At 44.8% G+C, this 10,849-nt stretch overlaps 1 protein-coding gene across 3 annotated transcripts in view; it reads left to right on the forward strand.

The window, feature by feature from the left end:
• The window catches only part of Atf3 (activating transcription factor 3), a 14,489-nt gene extending 4,033 nt beyond the window's left edge, over positions 1-10,456 (forward strand). The window contains exons 2-5 of one of the 3 annotated variants that reach the window (XM_013014969.1): positions 3,207-3,249; positions 3,337-3,450; positions 7,821-7,928; positions 9,015-10,456. In XM_013014969.1, coding sequence (XP_012870423.1) covers positions 3,211-3,249; positions 3,337-3,450; positions 7,821-7,928; positions 9,015-9,212 — 459 coding nt within the window. In that variant the 5' untranslated portion in view covers positions 3,207-3,210 and the 3' untranslated portion in view covers positions 9,213-10,456. Of the gene's footprint in view, positions 1-3,206; positions 3,451-7,820; positions 7,929-9,014 lie in introns of all 3 variants that reach the window. The other 2 variants (XM_013014968.1, XM_013014970.1) reach the window with 2 other exon arrangements.
• The last annotated feature ends 393 nt before the right edge of the window (positions 10,457-10,849 follow it).

A 10,849-nucleotide genomic window follows, 5' to 3' on the forward strand; every position in this document is an offset into this window, starting at 1 on the left:
CTCACGGTCTTTCCTGCCCGGGCTGGCTTTGAACCGCGATCCTCAGATCTCAGCCTCCTGAGTAGCTAGGATTACAGGCGTGAGCCACCAGCGCCCGGCTCCCTTACCTTTTTTAAACTTAAGGTTGGTTCCACTATAGACACAGCTCCATTCTTAGGTTTTTGGAAATCAGAGTTTCATGGACTTTCCTTCCTGGGCTGGCTTCCAACCATGATCCTTAGACCTCAGTCTCCTGAGTAGCTAGGATTACAAGTGTGAGTTACCCAGCCCTAGGATCTTGACTTTCAAATAATGATAATAATATATATGAATTTAATAAAAAATAAAATTAATAGAAAATAAAAATGAAGGCTTAGTTTCATTTTCCTTGTGGGAACACAGCCTTCATTTAGGCTGAATTGTACCATAGGAGATCAAGTAAAGGACAAACTAGAAAGGACCCAGAGGTTCAGCTTTATTAGCTTACAGAGAAAGATCAAACCTCTACAGATATCATTCCTTTATTATCAAAAAGGCTCTTAACAGTGTCACAACCCATTTCTGTCCCCAAATAAGCTCATTTCATGCTTTTCATAAAATACTCTATATCACTGACATTCTTCATTTTCTTTCTTTCTTTTTGTCAGTTGTGGGGCTTGAACTCAGGGCCTGGTTGCTGTCCTTGAGTTCTTTTGCTTAAGGTTAGCTCGCTATCACTTAGAGCCACAGCTCCACTTCCAGTTTTGCTGTTGCTGTTGTTGTTTTGAGTGGTTAATTGGAGATAAGAGCCTTATTGGGACTTTTCTGTCTGAGCTGGCTTTGAACTGCGATCCTCAGATCTCAGCCTCCTACGTAGGTAGGATTACAGGTATGAGCCACAGATGCCTGGCTCATTCGTCACTTTCTTTCATCAGGACTGATGTATGAGAAAAGAGTAAAAATAAAAAGTTCCAAACAGACCCCAACCGCTTTGGGCTCATTAATAAACTTAGCTTCATGGCAAGAAGGACATAATCATAGTGGAATTCAAACTACCCATGTACAGGGGAGCCATCCAGTCCTCCAAACAAGGCCAGTCTGGGTGTAGCTCGACCTGTAACTCTGTTGGGTTTTTAAATAAAGTTGGAAAAGAAGGAGAAACATATATACCAGGGAGAATCTCAGACTTCTGGCTTCAGAAGCCTAGGGTTTATCCCTGATACAAGTCTCTCCCCAGTATCCTAAGATTATAGGATTGAGAGAAGAACTTTAGTTCTGACTTGTGAGGCTTTAGATGAAGATTACATACTTTTCTTGGGTTCTTCTGTCTTGTGGAGGGTAGCATTAATTAGCCCGGAATTCTTGCCTTCAGCAGTGGATATTGGATATCCAGTGGGATTAAGAGGCCAGGGTGTCCCTGGACATCCACATTTCTGGTAGAGAGCCAGCCCTCCGCAGGACAGATCTCTGGGAGACCCAGTAATAATATAGCCCCTAGTTGCACAAGACTTTCCACCCATTATTCATGTATTATTTCCACAACTCCTCACAAGGCTCCTGGGGAAATAAAAGAGAAAGAAGCCCCCGGGAACTACAGTGAAGACATATAACTGAGTGGTCTTCAAATCTTGATTTTCAGGTCCCTGTGTGGGAATTTTGTGGATAGAAAGCTCAAACCCAATTCCAAATTCTGACCCTGTCCGGTGTTCTTATGACTTTGGAGAAATGGCTTAGTTTGTCTAAGCCTTAGTTAACTCTTGTGTAAAATGGTCCTAACACACTGCCTTTCTCAGAGAATTAAATGAGATAATGGACATAAGGTTTGGTGGATGAAGGACATACTACTCAAATCTTAGAGATTTGCCAGAGGACTTCCTATTTGACTATACTTGGCTAACGACCACAGGTGGTTGGATTGATAAGGATGCTGCAGTACACCATGTGCTCCAATAGTGCCCACACTAATTGCTCCTGAGAATCAACTTTAGGGATCAGGGGGAATGGGCCAAGTCACCAGAGGGGACTATTCTAAGTCGTAACAATGGAATGCTTACTATTTGTCATCCCTTTGAGTTTACTGACCTATAGAATGATAGAAGTGAATGAAACTTTAGGGGTTGCTTGCTTTGACTACTTCATCCCCATTTCATTTCATTTATTGTTTTGTTTTATTTTTGTGTTGTATTGGGTCTTGAACTCGGGGCCTGGACACTGTTCCTTAGCTTTTTCACTCTATAATGAGTCTATACCTATCACTGGTTTATTAGAGATAAGAGTCTCATAGATTTTCCTACTCACCCTCTTGAGTATTTAGTATTACAGATGTTAGCCATCAGCATCCAACTCCCATTTTATTTATTAGACTAGGCAGTGTCTGCCCACATGGCCAGCAAGCATTGTGAGCCCGGTGTTGGGCCAGGTGCCAGAAGAGTATAAGAGCAAGTCCGTGCTGCACTGGAGGAGTTCCTGGCCATTGGCCAGCTAAACCACCAGGTCTCAAAGAGCTGTTGACTAGCCCAAGTCACCTGTCCTTGTGCCTTAACTCTGCCCTTAGTCCAAGCTTTAATTTGTACCTCAGGGCTAATGTCCAAATCTTTGCTCTTGACTTTTCCTTACCCTGAGGTCTTTTGCTTAGACAACCTTTAGAAGGGGCTGTATGTTCCCCACATGACCTGAATCCCTGCCATTGCTATCCCCTGCCAAGGACTGGGGCAACAAAGCACACCCAGCTACTATTACCTTCCTCATTCCTGTTACTTGGATCCAACTTCCTGGAAGGGAAGCTTCAGTGATTAAGTTGCTGAGCAAGGGTCTCCGTCTTTTTATGTGTACTCACTGATTCTTGATTCTGGGATTTCTTTTTGAGAAAAAGACTGAAAATGGGATTGCAGAATGATCTGATTTTTTAAAATATATATAACGTCTCTTTGAGACTGACACAACATTTGCATATCTCTACTATGGCCCAAACTAACAGCTCTTAGAAGAGTTCAGAATAACCTGAAATGTCACCCCTTATAAACTTGAATAAGCGTGTCATCCACGTCACTGAGCTGGGTATTTTAAACCTGTTTTACTCAAGAAGAGGATGACATGCCATGAAAAGAAGTCATTAGCCTGGGGGCTGATGGGACTGTCCTCTGGGGTTGGGTAGCTCTGGCTTTGGGGGGGGGAGGTGACAGGTAAAGAGGATTTAATCCCATGCCCCGGAACCCCTGAAGCAGTTTGGGTTTCAATGTGTCTTTCAGCAAAATGATGCTTCAGCACCCGGGCCAGGTCTCTGCCTCAGAAGTGAGTGCCTCTGCCATCGTCCCTTGCCTGTCCCCTCCTGGGTCATTGGTGTTTGAGGATTTTGCTAACTTGACACCCTTTGTCAAGGAAGAGCTGAGGTTTGCCATCCAGAACAAGCACCTCTGTCATCGGATGTCCTCTGCACTGGAGTCAGTCACAGTCAGCAACAGACCCCTGGAGATGACAGTCACGAAACCAGAGGTGGGTTCCACCCCATATTTTCATTTAATGAGCACATATACATATTTTTTATCACACTTACCACATAGGTATATGTTTTATATTTTATTTTGTTTTGCGAGTCCTGGAGCTTGAACTCATGAGAGCCTAGGTGCTATCCCTGAGCTGCTTCTGCTCAAGGCTAGCGCTCTACTACTTGAGCCACAGCGCCACTTCTAGCCTTTTCTGAGTAGTTTATACTAGAGATGAGAGTCTTGTAGACTGTCCTGTGTGGGCTGGCCTCAAACCGCAGTTCTCAGATCTCAGCCTCCTGAGTAGCTAGGGTCACAGGCAAGAGTCGCCAGCACCTGGCTAGGAGCCTGTTTTATAGGAATAAATGCCACAAAAGACCAGCCTTAGGGTTTATCTTCTACCTTGCAGGTTGTCACTATTGTCTAAAGACAATACATAGACGAAGTAAGCAAGCAGGCCTGCCGAGGTCTATCATCCTAGCCCTCAGGAGGCTAAGGCAGCAGGGTCTCAAGTTCAAGGCTAGCCTGGGCTATGCAGTGAGACCCTGTCTCAGAACAACAACAAAAAGAATTAGTGAAGGAATAGCATGAGAGACAAGTGCATGGAAGGGGACCAGGGAGAGAGGGAATGGCTAGGGTTGCTGTTTTAAGGGGAGAGGTCAGGAAAGGCTTCACTGCTAGTAGCTTTGTGAAGAGGGACTTGGAAGAGGTGGGAGTCATGTAGGAAACTGGCAAGAGAGGATTAGTGTACTGAGGGAGGAGCGTGGTTGGTGTAGAGTGGGCAGTGTGTTAGGGTAGAATGTAGGGGTGGGAGTGAAGGAGGGACAGATAACACTGGGTCTTATAAACGCTTGTATAAATATAACCATGTTTTATATATATACACACATATGTATGTATGTGTGGATATATGTACGTATGTATATAACTGTGGGAAGCCATTGGAGGGTTTCTGAGCAGAGTGGTACCTTGCTCTGACGTATTTATATGTGATTGTTCTGGTCAAGAATGGGCAGTAACGGCATGACTAGAGTGTGTAGATCATGGACAGCCAAAGAGGGTCTGGCTCAGGATGGATGCGGTGCAGGTGCTGAGAAGTAGTTGACTCTAGATGTGACTTGAGGAGAAAGCTTTGTGGGTGTGGAAGAAAAAGAGCTTAGGGTGATCTTACATGGTCAGCCCTACACAGCTGGGAGCAGGGAATGTTCATTTGCCGCTGGGGTTGGAACTGTAGGAGACTTGGGTAGGACAAGAACCATGGAGATGTCAAGCAGGCAGGTGTATACCTAGAGTCCAGAAGAGAATCTGCTAGAGATACAGAGGGAGATAGAAGCCAGGGATATGTGTCTGGTATTTGAAACCATGATGATTGGGGTAAGGTCACCTTTTGTGTTGAGTCTTTCTGAGGAATCAACGAGTCGCATCATTATTTCCATTACCTCCAGGACACAATTGCTTAGACAGCACAGTGAGGACCAGGCAGCCAGCTTTGCCATCGCTTATAGCAATGCTCACAGACTTGGTACCAAGTGTCTGCTCCAAGTTCACTTCTGCCACAGACAGACACGTGCTGTGATTTGCTCTTTCATAAGACCTGGAGTAACAGGCATGGTGATAAGTTTGAGACATGGTTGATGGTGATGGTTCAAGGACATCAGAGCCAAGATCTTGCAGTATTGTTGGACGTGCCATCATAGTTGCAAGATGGAATATTTCAGAATTACCTAACTGGCAATTGTAGCCTTTCAGCAAAGAGCAGTGGAACTGGCTCAAAAGAACTGGTTCCAAAGGAGACTGAGGTTTGGGGTTGTAGAGTGGGGAAATAGAGCACTTGCCTAGAATGTGTAAGGCCTGGGTTTGATCCCCATCACTGTCAATATAAAGTCATCATCGCCGTCATTACCCTTATTATTCTGTAATTACTCCTTCGTAGAATTGATCTAAGGGTTAAGACATTTGCAAAAGCTCTAGAAGAGGGCCTGTCTTATAGCTTTCAATGAACAGTTGCTGGTATTCCATTAGGCATGATTTAGAGGCATTATCTGTGTTCCCAGTTCCCCTCAGAGGAGATCAACAGAGGGAACCACAGAATGTTTGCTGTTGTCAGTCCAATATTGTACAGTGTGAGGAATTTTTTAATATAACAAAATGCAATGCGTGATGAAGGGAAGGATGTAGGGATATAGAGGAGGGAGGCAGAGAAGGGAAGGAAGAATAGGAAGGAAGGAAGGAAGGAAGGAAAGAAGGAAGGAAGGAAGGAAGGAAGGAAGAAATAATTGGCAGTCTTCCTCATAGCAACACTCTTGAAAATCGTACGATTCATCTTTTCTGTGTTCACCAAGTTGACTGACTTCCTGATCTTCAGTCAGGGAAACAAGCAGTTTTACCTATTTTGGGGAAAGAGAAAGTACCAGTAGATCTAGTTGAATATGTGGTCTTTTTGGTAGCTATAACTCTTATCTTCAAATAAGATACTGAGCCTGTGAAAGCCATCATTATCCTGTGGGTCTGGACAGTGTGAGCCTGTTTCTCAGATCCCTGTCCCCTCTGGGAAGGTAACATGGTTGAACAAGGCAGCTATGGTCAGGAGACAATGAGAAAGGCAACAAAACCCCTGGGCTTACATCCAGGGTTTGTAGCCTCTGGGATGGGTTCCTGGGGCCTACCTGGGTGCATTTTGACTGGCCTTTCTGTATCTCCATTTCTTTATCAGTAAAACAAGAGAACTGAACTAAATGGTCTCTTAGAAAGCCATTCCTCTCTTGGACAGTTTAAAACTCAGGATTTACTCTATTTCCAAGTATACTTCCTTATATGAGCAAATCGGAGTCTTCTCCCACTCATCTAAAATATCTATAGGGTTGCAAAGGAAATATCTGTAGAGCTGCAATGTCTTGAAGAAGGGTTTTATCTTGATGGTGAGGGTAATAATAACATTAAAAAGTAAGCTGGGCGCCAGTGGCTCACACCTGTAATCCTGGATACTCAGGAGGCTGAGATCTGAGAATCATGGTTCAAAGCCAGCCCAGGCAGGAAAGTCCAGACTCATCTCCAGTTAACCAGAAAACCAGAAGTGGTGCTGTGGCTCAAGTGGTAGAATGCTTGCCTTGAGCTGAAGAGCTCAAGACCTAGAAGTGCCCAGACCTAGAGTTCAAGCCCCATGATGGACTGGAAAAAAAAAGATAAAAAATAGTAGCTAAAGTTTATATAATGCTTACTAGATAAAAGCAAAGCATTTTACATGTGTTAGTTTAGTTAATCTTCATAATGATAGCAGTAAGGCAGGTGACACTGCTGATTCCAGTTTACAATAAGGGAGGCTCAGAAAAGTAACTTTAGCCAAAGCCCAACTTTAGGCCTGGGTGGTTCTAGAATCTAAGAGGGAAAAGTGGATAGGTGGAAATTCCTCTCACCATATTTCTCCTTGGACTCTGTTTCTCTGGAGTGCAGGTCTTCCATCTCTAACAGCGCATAGTCAGAGCCGTCTGGTTCAAAATAACAGAGAAATATCAGACAGGAGGTGATTAATGGTAACCTAGGAGCTATTAGAGTTTACATGCAGTTCCCACACCTTTTCTGACATTGACAGCCTAAACTGCCACCCACTAAGTTCACCATGAGTGCTTCATCCCAGATGGACTGTAGTCTCTATTTCCAGTGGCTGGATGCTGCTGATTCCTTATCAGCCCACAGACCAAGTGAGGGTCTGGGTGAACTCCCCTGGAGGACCACCTCCCAAAGCAGGGTAACAGGATTTTATTCTGCACTGAGCTCAAGGCTGGCTCAAGGAGAGTCACAGGAGATGACTTATTGACTCAGTAGATGAAGGTTCATTCTCTTTTTAAGAAAAATTTTTTATTTTTATTTAAGTAGTTGTTCAAAGGGGGGGTTATCATTCAACATATCATCTTATGAGTACAATACATCTTGGTCACGTTTATCCTTTTCACCAAAATGTTCATTCTTTTTTTTCCCCCTCCGTCAGTGCCAGTCTTAGGGCTTGAACTAGGGCCTGGGCACTGTCCCTGAGCTTTTTTGCTCAAGGCTAGTGCTCCAGCACTTTGAGTTGCAGCCCCACTTCCAGCCTTTTGGTGGCTAAGTGGGGATAAGTCTCACTGACTTTTCCTGCCTGGGCTGTTTTTGAATAGTGAGCCTCCGATCTCAGCCTTCCGAATTGCTAGGATTACAGGCATGAGCCACAGCTAAAAGTTCATTCTTAGGTGTGTATATTGCTGGGGGGGTGGGGAGGCAGTGGAGGGGAGGAGTGAAAAGTCAAGTGCTTTTTTTTCTGAGTCACTTTAGCATTAGGTAGCCCTGGTTGCTTTTGTAGGTTATTCAAGTCCTTTTGTGGTGATGTTAAACATATGCCTTATTTCATAGGTAGCCCCTGAAGAAGATGAGAGAAAAAAGAGGCGACGGGAGAGGAATAAGATTGCTGCTGCCAAGTGTCGAAACAAGAAGAAGGAGAAGACAGAGTGTCTGCAGAAAGTGAGTACCTTCCCGCCTGCTCTGTCTCTTTCTTGCTAACACTTGTCTCCCAATAGCCTTTTCTTGCTGTTGGAAGGAGAATTTGCAAGTCCCCTGGCCATGTTTTCCTAAGAAGGGACTTGTCATTGGTGGCAGAAATACTACCGTGCAGAATGAAGTGTAGCTACTTCATGGATGGGACTCTGAATACTGAAGAGGCCATATAAGACCGTTTGCTGTCCAGACTTCTAGCAGCCTTGGCAAGTCTTTGCTTATCTAGAAGCTTCCAAGCTGCAGGTTACACCAGCCCAGTTAAAGAGGTTTCACTTACCCAATTTCCCAAAAAAGAAACTGCCAGCTGTTATTTGGTTCACTATGAAAAGCCTTTAATTAATCTCTTCGAACAAGCTATTTCCTTAATTTGTAAGCGGTGCTGATAGTTCCTTTGCATTCCGGTGTAGATCTGAGCTCTGTTCCCATTCTCTAGGCTCTCAGCTCCTGACTGCATTGGGCTAGCACCCCCTGAGAAAAGCCAGGAGGACAGCATGTGTGGGCACGCCACAGTGCCTGGCAGTCTTGCCAATGGCTGTGTCTGCTCCCCAAGAGTTTTAAGCCAGATCACCCGTCTTTGAGGGCTCTTGATGATTGCTTCAAGGGTCAGTGGAGATTAAGAAAGTTTTGTGTTTTGACAAGCAGCTTTTTCCCCCCGCTGAAGAGATCAGCTTTGCGTTGAGATCAGGACACAAAAGACTAAGCAACATGAATGTCTGGGTTTCCTCCTGGTTTCCCAAGATCTTTTCTAGTCCTCACACCCTACACATGGGCCATTGGACTCAAGCACAAGCTATCTCCGAACTGTGGGTTCACCTGCAGCTTTAGCTTTAGCCAGGTCACTGACCAACTTGGTGGCATTTCCTTGGCCTCTCTGGCAAGACCTCAGATTCAAAGGCTTCTCACATTATCCATATGTAGTACTGTGGGGGAGTGATTGCCTCAATAACTGGCTCTCAGCTTGATGAGCCCCAGGGTGCTGGTGTTGCCCTTGCCGTTTCCTCCTTCCTGGCCTTGGTTCCCTTCTTAACCATGCCTCTGCTGCTTGGCCTCCAGGAGTCAGAGAAGCTGGAGAGTGTGAATGCTGAACTGAAGGCCCAAATCGAGGAGCTGAAGAATGAGAAACAGCATTTGATATACATGCTCAACCTGCACCGGCCCACGTGTATTGTCCGAGCTCAGAACGGGCGGACTCCAGAAGATGAGCGAAACCTCTTTATCCAACAGATAAAAGAAGGAACATTGCAGAGCTAAGCACCTATGGCATGGGGACAACTGAGGAGTCCTCACTGAATCCTCCTTTTCTACCCAAAACCCCGAAGCCATTGGAAAGCCAACTTCCTGTGCACATCTAGCATCCCAGAAGCTGAGAACCATTGGTCACTGTACTGGGCCTTCCCACTCTGCCTCAGAGTGAACTTTGGACCAGGGCAACCTTTGTGGCCACCTTTGCCACAACTTCAGGATTTGGTCCTTCCTACACTGGCTATTCATAGATGTTCCAGGTGGCCCCTGGCTAGGGTCCTGCCCGCTTTGCATCTGGATTCCACAAGAACCAGGATGCCCACCAATAGGAATCATTACAGAGGTGTCTGTACTTTGGATGGGTGGATAGGGTGGGACACCTCCTCCACTGCAGCTGCGTCTCTCATAAGGGACTTGGAGTGAACGCATTTCTCAAAGTTGTGCAATGGCCTGGGGTTGGGCTTTCTAGCAAATACGCTGTTATGTCCCGGAATTACTGTGTGCAAGGCATTCATTTCAGAATTAGGAACTGTGCTGTTTTCATGTTTGTTTCACACATTGCTGGTGTGACTTCTCTGTGATTTTCTTCAGATCTAGTGTCTGAGACTTGGGGCGGGTGGGGAGGCCCGCTCACCGTGGACAGAGTTTCACAAAGCTGTTCAGGTGGCCAGAAGAGTTTGCCTGCTCAGGAGAGTAAAATCGTCTTGCTGGATAGCAGATGCTAACGGATTGTCAACAGAGGACACTGCTCCCTAGACACCCGAGAGTTAATGAAGGGTCAGTGGGCAGGACAACAGATCTTCTGTTGTCAACTCAGTTACACTGTCACAGAAAAGCAGAAAGCAGGTCCAGCCTCCAAAGGGTTAGGACTGTTGCTCAGTGACTCAGGTCAGGAGTTATTTCGAGGCCAGCAGAGCCAAAGAAGATTCCGTTTTCCTTTCCTGTGGTCACAACCACAGTCCATAGAGACACACGTTTGAAGCCATGTGATGCCCAGGCTGTGGCATTATTGGATGTCAGATGGTATTGTTTTTGTCAGGTAGCTGTTTTAAGAAATCTGGCCCACAGCATGAGTAGCTGTGGTCAGTCACATTGGCCACAGGACTCTGGCTACTGTCTGTTAAAATTCTGATGTTTCTGTGAAATCCTCAGAGTGTTTAATCCTACTCAATAGTATCATTACAATTTTCTGTAAAACAAGATATTATTTATCCCAGTATTCCTGTCAATATAAATAAATATTGGAACCAAGATATGATAACTGTAAGTATTGTGCTGGTTTCTGTTCTTTTAAATCTATTGGCTGTTAAAATCTAGTGACTCCTACTTCTCTATTATGGGGTATGAGAAAAACTGTCTTCTATCAAAGTGTGTTGCTTAAAAGTTCCTGCTTTGGCCTGGTGCCTAGACTTGTTAAGGAAAAGAGGAACTGCTTTGGGATAAGGGAGGATTTTTGAAATGTAAGGTTTTGTCTCAAACTGGCTTCTTTTCTAGATGGAATTAAGACAATCCTCAGATGGTTCAAGAAATAGCAGAGTGCAGGTATATTTTGAGATTACATGAGTACTGTTAATCTTATTTCAAAGTCACCTTATGTAAATACATTTTATCCTATTCAAACTAGCCAATCAGAAGTAGATTATGAG

This window comes from Dipodomys ordii, unplaced genomic scaffold (assembly GCF_000151885.1).
Source record: "Dipodomys ordii isolate 6190 unplaced genomic scaffold, Dord_2.0 Scaffold26, whole genome shotgun sequence".
NCBI classification, from domain to species: domain Eukaryota; kingdom Metazoa; phylum Chordata; class Mammalia; order Rodentia; family Heteromyidae; genus Dipodomys; species Dipodomys ordii.